At 42.3% G+C, this 19,442-nt stretch overlaps 1 protein-coding gene across 1 annotated transcript in view; it reads right to left on the bottom strand.

The window, feature by feature from the left end:
• CIB4 (calcium and integrin binding family member 4) overlaps positions 1–19,442 on the bottom strand; it is a 49,460-nt gene that overhangs the window by 7,338 nt on the left and 22,680 nt on the right. Inside the window, exon 4 of the mRNA XM_019735273.3 lies at positions 4,632–4,773. Within this exon, the coding sequence (XP_019590832.2) occupies positions 4,632–4,773 (142 nt within the window). The remainder of the gene's footprint in view (positions 1–4,631; positions 4,774–19,442) is intronic.

The following is a 19,442-nucleotide window of genomic DNA, read 5'->3' as shown; positions in this document are numbered from 1 at the left end:
TACCCAGCACCATTACATCAAATCATTGCCACAGAGGCCCAGGCTTTCACAGGTCTTAAAAACTCCCTCGGTGGCCCCACTGTGCAGCCACATCTGCAAACCAGTGGTTTAGAGCTTCTTAAACTTTAAGGTGCAGAGGAACCACCTGATTCAGGGATGGGGTCTGAGACTGCATTTCTAACAAGCTTCCTAGCAGTGTTGACGCTGCTGGTGCACGGGCCATAACTTGGAGTGATGAGAGGCTGGAGCACTGAGTTAGGCCTTTGAACTTGGGCTAAGAATGACTGCCACAGCCATTACCACCACCATCTTCTCCTTTTCATCTCCTGTTCTTTCTTTTTTTCTCCCTCTTGTTCTTCCTTCGCTGCTATCACCACCATCTCAATTTCTTGAGCAGCCACCACGTGCCAGGTGCCAGGCTCAGAGAGTCACATGTCCCATCTCTAACCTGTTGACAGCTGTGTAAGGTAACAAATCTTCTGAGCCCAAAGAGAATTCGTATTTGTCCGGGTATATCTGATGAAGACTTGGAGTTTATGAGTCTCTAGACATCTATTTGCAGAGCTGATTTGCATGAAGGCTTTGCACTTTTTGCTTTTGTATTTGAGCTCAAGGAGGAAGGAAACCATTCCAGGGGACCTGGAGAGATGGGGTAGAGGAAGATACAAGGACAGCGTAGGGGAGAGGTGGTGCCTACTCTTTGATCTGAACTGTGGCATTCTGTCGGACCTCTTAGGAGTGAGGGCATTCTCTCCATTTCTGAGCGAAACACAATTTAGCTCCTGTGCCTTGAAGCTTGCAGAGAACCTGCTGTTCTTCTAGCTCCCCGAAGATTTGGGTGTTTTTGTTTGTTTAGGTCTGGCAACTGTGAAAAGACAGCTGAGGCAGACATCTTTTGGGACATCTTTACCATCTCTGAGAAGTGTTCCCTCCCTCAGCAGTAGACCTCTGCAGCCATGTTTGTTTCTGTGGCTCTGCTTCTTCTTGGCTGTGGTCGATTGGACAAGGATGGTCATCCAACCCAGGGACAGCTAGATCACTGGTTTGGCTGAGCCAATTAGCATCTCCTGAGAAAATGGAAGTGAGAAACAGAGATGCTTGTGGCTAGTCAGAGTGAAGCCCACAGGCCATGTGAGAGGCCAGGACCGTCATTTTTGACCCATAGGCACAAAGGCATATAAATCAGATCTGCAGAAAGAGGAGGTGCACAGAGAGAAGCAGAGATGAGAGACTAGGCATCCACAGAAAGAAAAGGAGAAATTAGCTCTTTCCCTTCCCAACACCCTGCCAGCTGCGTTCTAGCCCCTCAGGGGGCCTGCTTCAGTTCTACCATGGCTGCCATACTGCTTGTGATGGACAAACTCCAATGTGCCCCTCCCGTATGATTTGCACCGCTTCATGTTCATGTTTCTGTATAATCCACACCCCCATTAGTGTGGGCAGGAATTATGACTTACTTCTCACCAACAGACAGGTAAGAGTGATGGATTGTCAATGATTACAATATATTATAGAAGACTCCATCTTGCTGGCACACTGGCTTAAGAGACTCTCTCCCTGGCTGTGTTTGAAGAAGCAAGTGGCCATGTTGGGAGACCTATGTGGCAAGGAGCACAGATCAGCCTCTCGAAACTGATGTCAGCCTCCAGCTGAGAGCCAGCAAGAAGCCAGGGCTCTAAGTTCTATAGATACAAGGAAATGAATTCTGCCAACAGCCAGACTGAGCTTGTAAGTGGATTTCTCCCCAGTTATGCATTCTCCAGGCGAGAATGCAGCCCGGCCAGAATCTTGATTACAGCCTGTAATACCCTAAGAAGAAGACCTGACTAAGCCATGCCTAGATTCTTAACCCACAGGAACTGTGATTTTATAATGTGTGTGATCTAAAGCCACTAAGTTTGTGGTAATTTATTACACAGCAATGGAAAAATGATATACTGCTCTTCTTCATCCGTTGCCTTTTACAGAGAAACATCAGTTGCCTTTTACACCATTACTTGTAACCTAAAGATTCTTGGCTAAGACAAGAGCACCCAGCCTGGGCCAGCATTCTCCATCCAGAATAACTGCTCCATCCAGAAGAATACTGACAGGAAATGGAAGCGGCTAGAGACAGCATAGCAATGAATAAAAAGATAGAAATTCTCTTATATACGATGTCAGAGGGGCAATAGATTGAGGGAGGGGGTTACCATTTTGTGAGGCGTGAAATGGTGGCTCTGTGGCAGAAGGCCTGACAGAGTAGCAGAGACTACATTGGAAAATTCCTGGAGACTCCCAGAAATAACTTGAGGTAAGCAGAGAGGAAGAATAATGGATGGGCTGGGGGATAGGAATATGAAACCAACTGAATTTGGGTATGTGATTTTATTTGTACTTACCGTGCTTGAAGTTCACTGTAAATGTGTGTCTCGTATCAAATTTAGGACATTTGGGGCCAGCATTTCTTCAAATATCTTTTCTGTCCTGTTCATTCTCTCCTCTCCTGAGATTTCAATTGAATGTATGTTAGACCTATCTATTGTCCTACATGTCTCTGAGGCTCTGTTATTTTTTCCTCTTGATATTTCTTCTCTCTCTGGTCTTCAGATTCTATTATAATTATTGATTTAACTTCAAGTTTACTGACTCTTTCCTCTGTCATATCAATTCTCCAGGTAAGTCCATCCAGTGATTTTTATTTCAGATATTTTATTTTTCAGTCCTGTGTTTTATTTGATTCTTTCTTACAGTTTCTATTTATTTCCTGAGAATGTCTGTGTTTTTTGTTTGTTTGTTTGTTGTAGTTTCAGGTGTACAAAACAATGCAATAGTTAGATATTTCACGCCTCACAAAGTGGTAAGCCCTACCCCAATCTGTTGCCCCTCTGACATCATATATAAGAGAATTTCTATCATTTTGTTCATTGTGAGCATACTTTCTTTTACATAATTCAGCATGGTTATAATAGCTGTTTTAAGATACTTATCAGCTAATCCCAAATCTGGATCATGTCAGAATCAGTCTCCATTCTTGAGAATGCGTCACTTTTTCTGTGTTGTTTTTTTTAATTGTATATTAAATAATTTTAGAATGCATCATGGACATAATAAGTAGTTTGTTGTGGAAATTGTAGATTCTGTTATATTCCTCCAAAGAGTGCTGGATTTTTGGTTTTAGCAAGCAGTTGATTGGACTCAAACTGCAAACCCTGTCAAATAGGGACCTTGTTAAAATGCAGTGGTACTCAGATCTCAGTTCAGTTTTTTTTATCCTTACTTGAGCTTCTTTGAGTCTGCCTTATATATACATAGTTTAGAGGTCAGAAAGAGAATTGGACATAGTTGATACATAAAATTTGAGCACCCTTCTCTGGCTTTCTTCTTTCATGAACTCTCTCCTTCTTTTTGTTTTTCAGGGGAAATGTGCCCCCAAACTCTGATTCTTCAAGTCAGAGAAAGTGCAGAGTTTCTGTCAGTGCTGCATGATGCCATTCACTGAAGCCCATTTTCAGCGAAAAAGTGTTATTTTTTTTTAAAGGTGGAGGTGGGGGGAGGGGACCATGCAGTTCCATTTCCTTCTACCAAGTATCAGCTGTTTCTAGTATCTACTTGGCTTTGGCAGCTTTCCAGTGCCATTAAGTAGTTGCTTATTATATTTTATTTAGATTTTACTATCTGTGGAAGTGGCAGTCTGATAGGAGCTTACTCAGCCATTCTCATCAAGGGAATCTGTGATTTCATTTGAGTTCACTGTTCACTGAGCCTGAGGATGCATGGGATGCAAAAATATCATTAAGTCTTTTTTACAGATGAGAAAACTGAGTCCTCACAGGTCCATTTGGCTTAAAACTCTTCCACTCCATCCTATCCAAGTCCACTTGGGTGAGGCAGGCATAAGATGGTGTCTACTGTGTGGAAACAGGGGAGGAGCTGGCAGAAAAGGAAGGCAGGTGAGATGCCAAAATATATAATCCTAAATGAACAAGTTCTTTGGGGCCAAGGAATTGTCACGATAAGCATAAGGCCTTGTATATGACCTGTTTGAAGGTTTCCCAAGATGTCTTTGTTTCTTTCCTTTTGATTCCTTTTGAGAATTCCAGTCATCCCAGCTGTGTATGGGGACATGGGCCTGCTGAGGAGCAGAAGTTTTGCAGAGGCTTATGGCTACCCAAGACAAAATCAGGGACCAGAAAATGCCGTAGGACCTCAGAGATGATCTCTCTCAACGCCCCCTCATTTAGAAAAGTGAAATCATTTGCCCAAGATTGCTCAGCCATTTAATGGCTGAGTTAATTTCAGTGTTCAAATCTCTTAACTTCTGCAAAACAAGCATAACTTCATTATACCCGTAATGTAGTATCTATCTACCTATCTATCATCTATCTGTCATCTATCTCCTGCCCACACCACACCAGTGACTCCATTTGCCTCTGATGACATGAAGGAGAATGTATCAATCCATTGGAGTAGTAATTCTCAATCCTTTTTTAAAAATCTACAGTCCTTGAGAAACAGGATAATATCCTTAAAAACTGAAGTAAACTCCCACTAACACCATCCCACCACTGCATTGATGTTGATGGATTCCAGATATGGTATTTATTCTATGGCACCTCCCCCCTCATCACTCGATCCTCCACAGCACCCACCATAGATGCGAAAGGCGTACTCGATCTTCAGGCTGGGGCAGGCCTGCTCACTGAACACAGATGCCATGCCCAGCACATCCTCAAAGGAGAACACATCATTGTGGGAGAACACTCTGCAGATTCGGTCTCTGAAAGGGTTGACCTGTGGGTGGGGAGGAGGAGGAAGGAGTTCCATCAATGTCAGGTTTGTGCCTCCCTGGGCCTTGCTTATCTTCCTAAAGTACAGTGTCTAGGGTTTGAGAAGAAACTAACAGCAACAACCTAAATGTTGGACTAGATGCTAGGTCAACAAGCCAGGACCCTGGGTGTGAGAGAGGGTAGCGGGGATCAGGGGCCATGCTTAATATCATTTTCGCCACTGTCATCTCCTCTTACACATACCATCCAAAGGCTCATTTTTGGTTGTGTTATTCTTTTTTATGGTTACTAATTTTTCTCCATTTTGTGTATAAAACTTGGAGAATACAAAAAAAGTATAAAGAATGGGATTCAAAATTTTCATAATCTACTCTATAGTGTTAGCCACTGTTGACATTGATATAGACATTAGACAGACCAGGGTTTAAGTCCTGGCTTCCTTATTCGCTAGTGAGTGACCTAAGTTTGGACAAATTACATAATCTCCCAGAGTCAAAGCTTTCTCATCTACAAAATAGGGTGGGATAATACTATATCTACCTAATCAGTTTATTGTGAGGATTCAACAGGGTAGGTTTAAAGTTGCGCAGTGACTGATGAATACCACTCAACACGTGGTAGCTATTAGTTGTTACCTAACTAATATATATATTTCATTTTTATTTCAACAATTTTCACTTTTAAACCAAACTATTTCTCAAATGAGAACCCCATATGAGTAAGGGTCATGTGACTTTAGAAACCCCCAGTTTTGCTAACCTGGGCTTGGCCAGGGTCATGCATGAGAGGGTCCTTCTGAGGCTGGTATCACAGGGCTCTGAGAAAACACCCCAGCTGCTTCTCTTCTAGCTAATGATACCTTGCTACTTTCTTCCAGCCCCCAGGAATAGGCAGGTTGGGTGGATTGTGGGGGTGGAAGAGACGGGCAGACCTAATGAGAGTTAAAGGGGGAACTGCACAGAACAAGCTTGGAAACCTTTAAAAGCAACAAGCTCATCTTTGGTACCCTCCTCCTCCCACTTTCTGTGTCCCTAATCTACCATGACTCCCCTCCACCCTCAGTTGCTCGGGGGCCCAGCTATTGCATGTTCTAAACTCACTTTGCCTGATGGCAGCCCTTATCAGACACAAACTTTGCTCTATTGTTCTAAAATGACGCCTATCCCTCCCTCACCCTCCACTAAAATTCCCTTCCCTTAGATACACCTCAGGTAGGAAAGCTATTTGATTCTATGAGTTCACACAACAGATCTGAATGGCCAATAGTTCCTCAATCTTCCAAATTTTTAATTAGATGAAACAAATCTCTGGTTGATTTTTCTGGTCCCTTTTTCACTAACAAGGTAGCTCTTCAAGCCTTCTGGCTTCATGCAAAAGGGTTAATTCCTCCACTTCAATCAACCGGTGGTCTTATCACCTCTCTCATGGGCATTTGAACCCTAGCCCCAGTCTCTAAGGGCCTGTATTCCCTTACCTAACAGGCCTTAGGGTTGCCCCAGCATCAGCCAAATTTTAGCTCTCTGGTTTTGATTTCTTCATTTTGGGCATGTGGAAATTTCTTTGTCATGTCTCTTGAACTCAGCAACATATTAAAATCTATGGTCTAATTTTATTTGGATTCCTGTGTATTTGAGGTAAAAGAGAGAAGATTCTGTATCACCTCAGGTGGCCATGTAGTTCGCAGACTTCAGTAAGCCTATGAGTTACCTAAGGTCCTTGTTTAAAAACATGAATTGTAAATTCCCACCTTCAGAGATCCTGTTTTAGAAGGTCTGGGGTGAAATCTGGACATAGAGACGCACACAGAGAGAACAGCATGTGAACTTGAAGGCAGAGATTAGGGCAATGCTTCTACAAGACAGATATTGGCGTGATGCTTTAGAATGCCCAAGATTGCCAGAAAACCATCAGAAGGGACAAGGGACAGATTCTCCCTCACAGCCTCAGAAGGAACCTATCCTGCCAACGCTTTGATTTCAGACTTCTAGACTCCAGAACTGGGAGATAATAAATTTCCATTGTTTAAGCCACATAGTTGTGGCACTTTATTACACAGCCTTAGCAAACTAATATACCCAGGAATCTGCACTGTAAATAAGATCCCCAGGTGACAGGGTTAACCATATATATATATATGTTCCAGGAGTGCCCAGGGTCCAAAAGAATCAGGCTGCCCTGCTAGAACCTCCAAATAAGCTCCTACTATCTGGTTCCTCCACCCTTTCACCTCCACAACCCCCCAGAAATGCTGGGTTTGACTGCCTCAAACGAATGCTATTAAGACTTATCTATTGTGATGTGTTCCAGGTCACATGTACCTTGCTAAGTGGCTTTACAGATTACTTTGTCAAATTTTAACTAAATTAACTCTCACAAATGGATAGGTGGCTTAACAAGATTCCTGCAAGGAAACCACAATTGAAGATAATGCTTAAAATGCAAATGCAAGTGAACAAGAAAAGGTCAGGGCAGATACCTCTCATACTTAAAACACAAGTTGTTTTCTATGAGGAGGAAACAACTGAGAATCCAGTCAGACGTAACGAGAACTACTGGCTTCAATTCTCCTGTCCTGCATTCAGACAGGTGCAAGACAGACGAACAAGCTCACTGCCTAAGCATACAGCCCACCAGGGAGTGGGGTACCAATCTTCCCTTCCCTGGGGGCCACCCCCATTACTTGGCTTTGTTGCTAGTGAGGGGGGTGGGGGTGATTCCCAGGAAGTCAATCCACTCCTCACCTTAGACTCATGTCACATGACTCATCTCTACGCGCACACACATACCACTTGTCTTACAGAGATGGGGAAGGGGGCAGTTGGTATGGTAGCTGCTGGGAACAGTACATAGAACACAACAGGGTGACCACAGATATTGTTGGAAGATGGGTAGAAAATATTGCTGAAGATGTAGAGAAGTAAGCATTAGAACAAATTCCACACTGCGGAAAGTTGGCTAAATATATTGTTGAAGAAAAATAGAGCTGTTTCTATCATGGTTTTCCTAGATTCTGTTTCAATAATGAAATACATGAAGAACCACACTTCTGTGAGCCACTGAAGGAAAGAGGTGATGTGAGCTGAACAGTACATTACTGCTTTAATAAAAACACCATTTATGGGGAAAATTGGCTGAGTGAAATCACTGATGAGTGGCTGCTCCATAATGAAAAGGATTCTGGGTAAGGGTGCAAGGATGGGACACTGTACAACTAGTTCCCTGCAGAATTTCCTGCAGATAAAGAGTTAAACCCAGAGGAACACAAAGTGCTGCAGGAGTCATTGATATGGTTAGTTTTTGTGTGTTTTTTTTAAGTTTAAAATATTGTAAACCTTATATAATGATGTATACAGGGAAGTAACTATGAAAATCTTTTGAACCACCTGAGTTTTGCCTGGTTATCTCTTGGCACTTAAAATAGTCATCAAACTGAAAGAGGAGTTACATGTGTTTCTTGTACAAAAACACAAGTGTTCCAAATTTGCTGAGCTTTTTATGATGACAAGTGGTGGTTGGCAGTTTGCTGCTACCTAGCAGATATCCACCAAAAAATGAACTCAAATTCTTCTGACTCTTCAGGTAAAAGTAACTCATTTTAACAATGAGTAAGAAAGTCCTTGCTTTTCCAAAAATATGCACACTTTGGAGAGACTATTTTGAAAATGAGATTTCTGTTATTGAAAACGCGGTGTAGCTTATAAAAATGCTTATAACTGCATACCTGAAAATACTGTTTCCAATTTCAAACAGATTAGAAAAATCTGTTTGAAAATCATCCAAATGAAGAATGTCAGTGGATTTTGAGTCCATTTGTTAAAAATACAAAAATGCAATGTTTTCCATTTAGCTTGTAAAGAGCCACTGACTGGTGTAAGGGAAGATGGACATCTACTAGCTTAATTTCAATAAAAAGCCTTTAATTGGTAGATGGGATTGATAATGAGTACCATAATTTAATACAGCCAGGGATACATCTCTTGTCTTTGGATCAGTTATGACAGCCATTAAAAATAAACTCAACTAGAACTAGATCTCCGCATGGCTCTATCTCAAAGTATGAAAGCAGGATTTCAAAGAATAAAGAAGCACATCCAACCATATTGCTTTCCCTTACTCTATTGTCACTAATTATAAGCAAATAGTAAAATCGTGACAGAAGGACGTTTTGTTACATAAAATAAAGGAAGATTTATTGTTACAATATTTTATGTAATCTTTAGCTTAAAATATTTATTTTGCATGTTTATATGTTAACATGTTGGTATTGTAGTAAAGAACATAGTTTATAAATGAACACACGTGTATTATAGGTGCACACTCCACTTTTTTTTATTGCCGGGGATACATGACCAAAAGTGTCTGGATATCTCTGATCTAGACTAACCCCCTCATGTCACAGATGTGGAAATGCGGCCCTGGGGGAGGAAAGAGACTTGTCCAAGGTCACTCAGCCTGAGAACCAGATCTCCTGAGTCTACCCAGCACAGTTTCCACCATGATGCCTTGTGGCAAGTAAACATCAAAGAAAAAGGTGGTGATGGAGGCAAAGCATGTGACCATTAAAATGTGGAAAATTTTGGAAGTGGAACCCTCTTAAAATTCTTGCTTTAATAAAAATTGTTTTTTGACACAAAGTGCAAAAACAGAGCCTAGATTTAAGTCAAAAAAGTGGTCCACACCTACAGTATGAGCGTTGTGTATCTGGTGGGTAGTGACTGTTGATACAAATGTGAGATGCATAGTTAGGTTAGGAGCAAATGCTGTGGCAGGAAGAAGCCAAGGGGATAGGGTAAAGGCCACATGGAGCCATCAGGCTGGGGAGTGGTGGAGGAACCAGAGTGAGCCGCAGAGGACCCTCTCCTGACAGGCTAGGGCTGAGTCACCAGAGCTGTTTCTGGGTCTGGGAGACCAAGGGGTGGCTGGTGCAGTTCTCTGTGAGGCCTGGCAGGCATCTTCCAGGAACGTGTCCAGGACCTGTCTCTGATCCAACAACGGCAGCCTCACTCTCCCCCAGGACCCGTGCTTCACCACTTCTGGGTGGGAGGCAGGAGATCCCAGGCCAGAGACTTCCCTACGAGGAGGTATCATCAGCACAGCTGCGGCTCCATGCAAAGGGACACCAGCGGTGCTGCAGGGAGAGTTTCTAAGGGCCCATGAGATGCTGCCTCCTTGCCTCACCCTGCTCTCTATCCTGAGCTAATGCCAGCTCAGCTGGCATCCTCGGTTCCAGTCCAGCCACCGGCAGACAGAAGAACAGCTGGGAAGAGGCAGGGGAGGGAGCGAGGCTCATTAGTGATAACAGTTCCAGTTTACGGTACTCCAGATTTTTGTGGCTATTACTTAACAATCTGAAATCTGAACCAATAAATTTTGGTACCTATCCAGGGAGTTACAGTCTGCATTAAATTTCACACTCATTTAGGAATCTTTAGTCCTCCGGTGGAGGAAGAAGATGACAATTGACAAAGCAACGCTTTCCTTGAAGAATAACATGTACCCTAGTGTGAAGGCGTTCTGAACAAGAGAATATAAACATGTCAGTGTAGAAATTTATACAGGTAACTCAGTAGTGCAATCTCCATCTACGGACGCTAAAACTAAGAAGATGAAAATAAACCCCAAATGCTGGGGATTTTTTTGGGAAACAGACACTACAATTTGTTGACAATAAAAAGATTGCAGTCCTTGCCAAAAACTGGAAGTTTCTTTTTAAAAAGATCTTCTCAAAGTTACTAAACAAGAGATTTGATTTGAAGATGAAAGTCAGAGAGAAAATATTTAGACTTAGCTTAAAAATACCTACTCTCCATTTCTCCAACTAGAGCATAGTCAAAAAGAGCTTTTCACAGTTGCTGGAAAAAAGTCACACAAAAATACGCTAGTGACTCAATAAAGTCTTCACTTGACGCACTTTGATTTTTAAGATATCTTTTTTTTTTAAGAAAAAAAGGATCAAACAGTACTGTTTCATTTAAAACTTCTCATTGCTAATGAAGCTTTCTTAATATTTAGTTTGCCATTTTTGAATAATACTTTATTTCTGTTCATTTTGTCTGCTACCAACTCTTTTTAAAATGATATGATTAATGTTTGTATTTTTTAATTTTTAAACAGATGTAAAGCACCTGTCAAGGAAAGGAGTGGATGGAGGTGTCTAGTGGGAAGGGCCAGCCCCTCGTAGGTCCTAAGTGGAGGCCTCAGGTACCTGGGGCAGACTTTCACTGAGGGAAGTGCTACCTGAAAGACCCCTCATAGTTGTGCAAGATTGGGTGAGCAGTCCCATGTCCTGGAAGAAGGCTGTAAAGGAATCTTCTGTGTTTTAGCGCCTTTAAAAACTTCCCTCAGATACACCATACTTATGGATTGGAAAGTTCACTATTATTAAGATACGGATTCTTCCCAAATCAATCTGTAGAGTTAAAGCAATTGATTCTCGTTAAAGTCTTCCACTTGATGTTTTTGCGAATATTGAACAGCTGATTCTAAACTTTATATGGAAATACAAAGGCAACAGAACAGCCAAGGCCAATACTAAAGAAGAGAAACAAGACTGAAGTACTTATACTACTAGATATCAAGAGCTATGCTAAAGCTTTAACAATCAATACAGTGTGGTGTTGGTACAAGGAGAGACACACAGACCAATAGCCATAATAGAAATTCCAGAAACAGACCCACACATATATGAATTCCTGACTTGTGACAAACATCACATTGCAATGGAGTGGGGGAAAGGAGAGTCTGTTCAATAGGAAGTGGTAGATTTAGTAGCCATCCATATAGGGAGAAATGAATCCTGATTCCTGCTTCACACCGTACACAAAAATCAGTTTCAGATCGATCATAGATCTAACATGGAAAACCAATAATAAAACTTTTAGGTGAAAGCATAGGAGAACATCTTCATGACCTTGAGGCAAATATTCTTTTAACAATGTATGAAAAACACTAACTAATCAGGGGAAATCATAAATTGGAATACATTAAAATTGAGAATTTATGTTGTTCAAAAGACATCATTAAGAGAGTAAAAATGAATCCACAACAATCAATTTGTACTTCAACAGGTGAATGGATAAACAAACACTGGTACATTGGTACAACGGAATACTTCTCAGGAATAAAAAGGAACAAACTATTGATTCATGCAACAATGTGGATGATTCTTCAGTGTATTTTGCCAAGTAAAAGAAGTCCAAAAGACTACGTATTGTATGAGTCCATTTGTATGACACTCTGGAAAATGCAAAACTATAGGGATGGAAAACAGATGGGTGGTTGCCAGTGGTTGGGGGAGGGAAAGGAGTTGACTACACAGAAGCCTCACAAGAAAAATTTTAGGGTGATGGAACTGTTCTGCATGGCGATACTGCACTGGCAGAGCCACGCCTCAACATATTTGTTTAAATCCATAAAACTATACTCGACGGTGAGTAGACTTTACTAGATGCAAATAAATAAATAAATAACCCAGGATGCTAGTGAATCCAGGATGAAATGCAGACCGTGACAAACAAAAATAACTATTACAAATGTATGTCAAACCTCATTGAAAGGAATTTGGAGAAAGGAACTGACCAAGTAACTTTGGAAAATGGTGTTTCAACGGGGTATTATAAGTCTAAAAACCAAAAGTACCATAAACTAACACTGTACTCAAACTGGCAAATTTGTTTCTCAAGGGGGTAGGGTTAGCAATTCTGAAACTACATGGATACTGGGGTTGAACAAATAGGTAAATAAATAACAGATAACAGAAGCCAAGTTTCCCCTTGTCACAAAAATATGTCACAAAAAAGTAAGGGGAGAAGACTAGGCCTGGCACCGGATTGCTCAGAGACATCAGTATGTCCCCATGGGTATATTAACACATAGAGAGATGACTAGATACAGAAATAAATACTGGTATGTGGTTACCCGCGTTAGTATACAGACATATGTTTTCTAGCTCTGTCTGCTGAGTAACAGTGCAGAAACCTGGAAATACAACCTTAACTAAGTGGTCAAGGTGAACATCACCCGTAAGAAGTCATGTTGATATCATGTGTGCCTTGACAGGATGTGATGAGAAGGGCACCTCATCACTGTGGTATTCGTTGCACAAATCCATAACCCCAGTCTAATCAAGAGAACGTTTGAGACAGACCCAATTTGAGGGATGTTCTACAAAAATACCTGGCCAGTACTCTCCAAAAAATCATGATAGACAAAACTGAGGAACTGTCACTGATTAGAAGAGACTAAGGAGACATGAAGACTTAATGCAGTGTGGGATCCTGGAGTGGATACTGGAACAATAAAGGACATCAGTTGAGAAAACTGATGAAATCCAAACAAAGTTTGTAATTTAGTTAGCAGTGTTCCACCAATTTTAACTTATTATTAGCTTTGGTAAATATACCATGGTTATGTAAGAAAGATATACAGTACTTGCCGTAATAAATCTTAAAAGCAAGCCTTAAAAGGATTAAATTCATTTCAAGTACTAAACTGCATCTAAGAACAAAACTCAATACAATTTAAATGAATACAAAAAAACTAAGCACCTAACAATATAAAATTGACAATGTTCAGCAGCCAGTAAGAAATTACCAGTCATACAAAAAAGTGGGAAAATAAGACCCACAACCAATAGAAAAATCAATTAATAGAGACAGACCCAAAAATGACACAAATGATAGGATAAGAGGGTACAAACATTGAAACAACAATTATAAATACGCTATATATGTTTAAGAATGTAGAGAAAAGCATTATGAGGAAAACTATAAACCCATAGATTCAAGAAGCTCAACAAAACCGAAGTAGAAGAATCTTGAAGACAATCACACCAAGGTGCAGCATAACCAAATTGTTAAAAACCAGTAGAAAAGAGAAAAATATTTTTCAAGAGTGAGGAGAGATAGGGACACACATACATATAGAAGTATGAAGATAAAGTGACTCTAGATTTCTTGTCGGAAACTAAGCAAGCCAAAACACAATGGAGCAATATCTTTAACTCTCTGAAACAAAACAAAACACGCTCTCATACTATTATTCTATACCTAGCAAAAATATCTCTCAACCCTAAGGGCAAAAGAGTTTATTTTCCTAGGCAAACAAAAGCTGAATGAATTCATCAGCAGCTTACCAGAGCTACAAAAAAAAACAAACAACAACAACAACAACAAAAAAAAAAAAACACACACAAAAAAAAAAAAAAAAAGAAAGAAAGAAAAAAGAAGTGTTTCAGTGAGAAAGAAAATACCAGAAGGAAACTTGGATCTACACAAAGGAATGAAGAACACCAGAAATGATATGTTAATAAATATAAAAGGCTTTTTTTTCCTCATTTTAAATCCTTTCAAAGATACAAATCCACATATATTGGTGGAGATTTCAACATCTCTCTGTCAATAATATAAGTAGAACAAAAAAAATATTAGGGATGTAAAAGACTTGAAAAGACTATCAACTAACTTGACCTACTTGACATTTTATTGAACATTTCACCCAAAACAGTAGTATACACATTTTTTTCAAGTGCATTTGGAACATTTACCAAGATAGACCATCTGCTGGATTAGAAAGCAGGTCTCAATAAATTTAAGAGGATTTAAATCATACAAAGTATGTTCTCTGACTTCAATATAATTAAATTATAAATCAATAACAGAAAGATACCTTGAAAACCCTCAAACTCAAAAGAAATGACAAAGAAAATAGAAACTAATTTGAACCAAACGAAGATGAAAACACAACATATCAAAATTTGTGGTATGCAGTGAAAATAGTATGTACTATATGGAAATGAACAGCCTTAAATGCTTTTATTAGAAAAGAAAGAACTGAAATGTTTATTTAAATGAAAAAAAAAAGGTCCCTCACCCTTTGGTGGTAGTTAGTCACTGGGGGAAAAGAGAGGGCCTGGAATTCCAGGTCTTCCAGGTGGCGGTATCCACTCTAACCACGTCTCCTGGACTACTTGTCCCTAGGAAGCATCTGTCCCCAAGAATATGAAAGAGCTTGTCACCAGGGGCACTGGCTTGGAAGACAGAGGTGTATGGAGCTTCTGGGCTGAACACAGAACAGATGAGTGGAATGCCCCTTCAGAGAAGGCCTCTCTTCCTTCAACCTCATTATCCAGGAGGAATTAATTCGTCGTTCTCTGTCTGGACCCAGTCACCTTTCAACACTAGAGTAACTCTACCAGAAGATGGCAGTGTTGAGTTGAAGCCATTCAGTCCGTTCTCAACCCAACGTGAGTGAGCACCTACTATGTGCAAGGCATTGGGTTAGGCTGTGACCATCTCAAGGGTGTGGCGGGATAGAATTTACCAGACGTTTTTCAAAGAAAGGAAACTAAAGCCCAATGAAGGACTCGAGCTCCCAATCCAATGCTTCATCTATAGTGCTACTCTTAACTCCCTTGGGTATTAATTTTTTCCAAGAAAATGTCTCAAAATCACATCACAGAACGGGCAGGGTTTGAAGTATTAGTACCCTGAGTCCCATGCCACTGCCAGTTGGCTGCTGTTCAGAGAACAAACTAGAAGAGCTGAAGGATGTGCCTTCTTCAGCTCGGGATGAAAGAAGCAAAGTTCACGACCTGAACTTCAAGTGCTTGTAACAAATGCATAAGGTAAATTACTGTGTGCCAGGCGCTGGACGAGGTCCTGGGGCCCCCAAATAGTGGAGACACCATCGCTGTCCACTCTGTGTACTCAGCCTAGGCACTGCCAGAAGTGTCTTCAGAAACAGACAGGGTAGAAGTATCTGAATTAATTACAGGCAAAGTATAATGAAAGGGCTAGGACAGGCATTGCCGGGAGGTAAGACCAACAAAGGGCCCAGAAGGAGAAACCAAGCGGAGGACAGAGGTAAGGTAGCAGCCAAGGGCCGATCAGGCAGGGAGAGAGATGTGACTGGACTCTGGGAGTTGTGCTGGGCCCGAGGCTAGGAAATCAGGTGAGGAGCACGGCTCCTCTTCCTTCTTTACACACCCGCCAGCTGTCCCCTCCCCTTCTGGGCTGCCCAGGTTTCACCTGGATGGATAAAAATGTTAGGTAAGGCAGGGCAACAGTGGGGCTTAACCTGGACCCTGAAACTCCTCAAAGGCCCAGATTGGTCTGTGTGATTTTCATAGGTACAGAGAAGCCTGATATTTTCATTTCAGGGGACTTGGGGACACATAGCATGGGACATGAGAAATTCACTTACGTGAATGCACCACCTCTATTGGCCAGGTCCCAGAGCCATCCTTCCCACCAGTTGTTTATAAGAGCGGGACAGTCTCTCTGTTTTAGATGTTCAACCTTCCTAGAGTCTAAAAACAGAGGGGCCCGTATGGGAGCTGTCTCCTAGTGACAGATGGGTTGGCAGGGACAGGCTGAGGATGTGTCCTACGGCAGCTGGAGGCGGATCGTTAATGGAACAAGTAGGAGACAAAGGCAGTAAAAATGTTAAATGTTATTAAACATCCACGGGACCACGTGGCCTGGACCTGGCTCAGACCCACCAGAACAGTCTCTCCCCAGATTCTAGGCCCATAGGTACCTGCCATTACCCTGAGAAATCTTCCAGAAGAGCTACCTGTTAGCACAGAGAAGCTCAGGGGACTGAGTGTAGGCCTGAGTTTTCAGGGGGGGTCTGAGGGCCCTACATTGTGCCGAAGGCTGGATGTGGGGAGTTGAAGGATCAGAGGCTCTGGAGTCAGACTGACTCTAAAAAGTTAGTATAATAAGTTTTTATTTGGCATCTACATGATTGTGGTACCTAGCAGCTTCTGAGTTTTAGACAATCTCAATTTTTCAGTAATGCAATTTGCCAAAGAAGAAAAGAAAGAAAAAAAAGGAATAAAAAAGACCAACTGTCCCCTCACTTGTTTATCAAATCTATTACAGGAGAAACAAAGCTTATATTATAGGTAAGTGTCTATTCACATTAGTACATTACCATTTTTAACAGCTTGAGATCCACTCTACAGTGACTGACAACACATTAAACAATATTCAAGTTCCTGAATAACAAGAGTAACCACAGAAACAAGCTGTGTGACCTTGGGCAGGTCGTTGAGCCTCTCCTTTTTCCATCTATAGGACGGGCAGAATCATAACTTAGCACATGGGGGTTTATGGGGGTTGAATGAGATCATATCTGTAAAACACCTGGCACTAGTAGGCCCCCAGTAAATGGAGCTACCATTAGTTATCCTACATCCTAAATTCACTCTCCTCCCATCAGCATCCAGCACCCCAGGCACTGATGGCGGATACATTTTGAGCTCTCAAGTAAAGTCGTTACCTGGGCCAGCACGCTTCCAGGAGCTCACTCTGCCTGCTGACGGGCAGAAGAAACGTTAGTTCTGGCTCCACTGGGCATCTGTAGCCCAGCATTTCCTCAGGGTCAGCTGCTGACTGTGCCAGAGGCATCGCCTCCATGTGAAACCTCCATGGAACTCCAAGAAGAGCAGCTTTGGTGAAAAGAGGGAGAGAAGGGGGCTGACATGTTGCGTGCATAACTTCACTTTGTAGCTGAGGATAGCAAATCACAGAGAAGCTAACACACGGCTATGTGTCTGAGTCCCATAGGGAGCTTTAATCAAAATTCACATTCCCTAATCTCACCATGGTCTTTCTGAGCAGCAGTCTGAGCGGTAGGGCCCAAGAATCTGTATCTTAGCAAGCTGCCCAGGTGATTTTTATGTAGCCAATCCTTAGACAACTCTAAATGACCTGGTCAAAATCATATTAACAAATGGCAAAGACATTACATCAGATGCTGCACACCACACGCACACAGACACACACACACATGCACACACCCCTACTGTCTCCTCCAGGACAGTCTCCTACCCAGCAAGCATGGGTGGGGAAAGGGGCTGTGCCACAAGTGAGAGGTGCATGGGCCACGTCTAGCCTCACCCCGCAGGGCAAACACCCAACCTGAAAACATGGTTTTTGCACAGACACCTCACAAAGCTTCCTTTTGCTCCCTCTAGCTCCCCTCCTCCACGCAGCCCCCCAGTCCAACAGGCAGAGGTAGGCAAGTTACATCACCCCCAACCCATGTATGTTCACTGTCATTGCCCACAGTCGATTTTCCTCCTGTGACAAACTGTCTCCCCTACAAACATGTCCTTTCATTGTTTTCCCTCTTACTTCCCTCTTCCAATTTCTGCCAGATTTATTTAGGAAATGTTTCCATGTACCACCTCAGCCAAGCTGACGGATATCACTTCTTCCAGAGCACCAAATAAAGCGCTGCTGCTGAATGAATGACTTTCTAGTTTAATCCTATTGCTTTGCTGTTTTATTGAGTGACTAGGAGAACAAGAGAAAAAAATTGCATCTGGGGAAGTGGGTCCTGTGAGTGGGAAGACCCCTCTGCCCTAGGGGCCCGGGACGGAGAGAAGAGCCCTCTGCCCAGTAAAGGAGGGAGAAGTGGGGGCCCGTGGAGGCCTTCTAGGAGGTGGAAAGGGAGGGGAGGAAGAGGAAGAGGAAGAGGGAGACAGATGGAAGAGGGAGAGGAGAGGAGGCAGTGGATGCAAATATTCCAAGATGGGGTTCTTCTTGAGACCCACCTCCCCGTCCCCAGCCTTCAGCAGCGCCCACCCAAACCCACAGTGCTTGGCATGAGTGCAGTTTTGTGGAAATCAGTGAAGAGGTCGAAGGGTTGCTAGGAAGCGAAGCAGACGTGCAGGAGAAGAGGCACGAGGGACATAAGGGAGACATAAGAGCCCCTCTTCCTTGTCCCTTTCAACCCCCCCCCCCAAATAAAGAAAGAACAGAAGAATGAGGGAGGGCTCTGTACTCTCACAAGGCATAGAGTCAGAGGAAGGCAGTTCAGTTATTTCAATTCCATTTTTCAGGGCAGGGAGGCCCCCAAGTGCGTTAGAGTTCCACGAGGAGTTTTCTCTGTTTTAATGTTGTTGCACACGAGCAGCAGTGACTTATGGCTCAGGCTGGGAACCTAACAGCAGTTTATATGTTTTTCTGTGGAAAATGCAAACAACGTTCTGAACAGCCCATATAAAAACCTGTTAAAACACAATCTGTACCTGTACTTTAAAGGCAGTTTGTGCAAAGCAGGAAACTGTGACTAACGTGATGAGGTCACCCAGGGTGTCCCAGGCACAGGACGGTTTAGGGAACAGCCCAGAATCTCACGGGAGGGAACGCAGGGCCCTCCTGGTTCCGGCCTGCTGTTTATAAGCCTCCTTCCTGTCTGTAATCAGGAGGGGTGCTCAGATGGTGTCGGGGCTGCTTTGCAGCTGTTTGGGGACACCCACCCTAGGGCACCCTGGGAACATGTTCCCCTGTGAACTCTGTAGGATGTATATCTTTGCCTCACGACAACAATTTCTCTTTTATCAACACATCTAAGCAACAACAGTTGATCTATTTCGCATTTCACTTTGAATCAACTGATATAAACTGAAACAGGCTCACACCACAGCTCCTCTCTCACCAATAAGTCTCTCTCTCTCTCTCTCTCTCTCTCTCTCTCTCTCTCTCTCTCTCTCTCTCTCTTCCTCTCTCATGCCCAGTGGCTCTTTAAACACTTCAAAGTCCAAACGGAAGCAATTCAAAGTTCCTTTGTTGTTTCAGTTGCTGACATTTTGGGTTATTGAACTTTGGAAGCGCCCCCATTCCTGTTCTTGCCTTTCCCCTATATCCTGGGAATATAAAC

The sequence above is a fragment of the Rhinolophus sinicus genome, chromosome 2 (assembly GCF_057876585.1).
Source record: "Rhinolophus sinicus isolate RSI-liver-muscle chromosome 2, RSI-T2T, whole genome shotgun sequence".
Classification (NCBI taxonomy): Eukaryota; Metazoa; Chordata; class Mammalia; order Chiroptera; family Rhinolophidae; genus Rhinolophus; species Rhinolophus sinicus.
The sequence above is the reverse complement of the archived record's forward strand: the minus strand, read 5'-3'. Positions and strand labels throughout refer to the sequence as shown.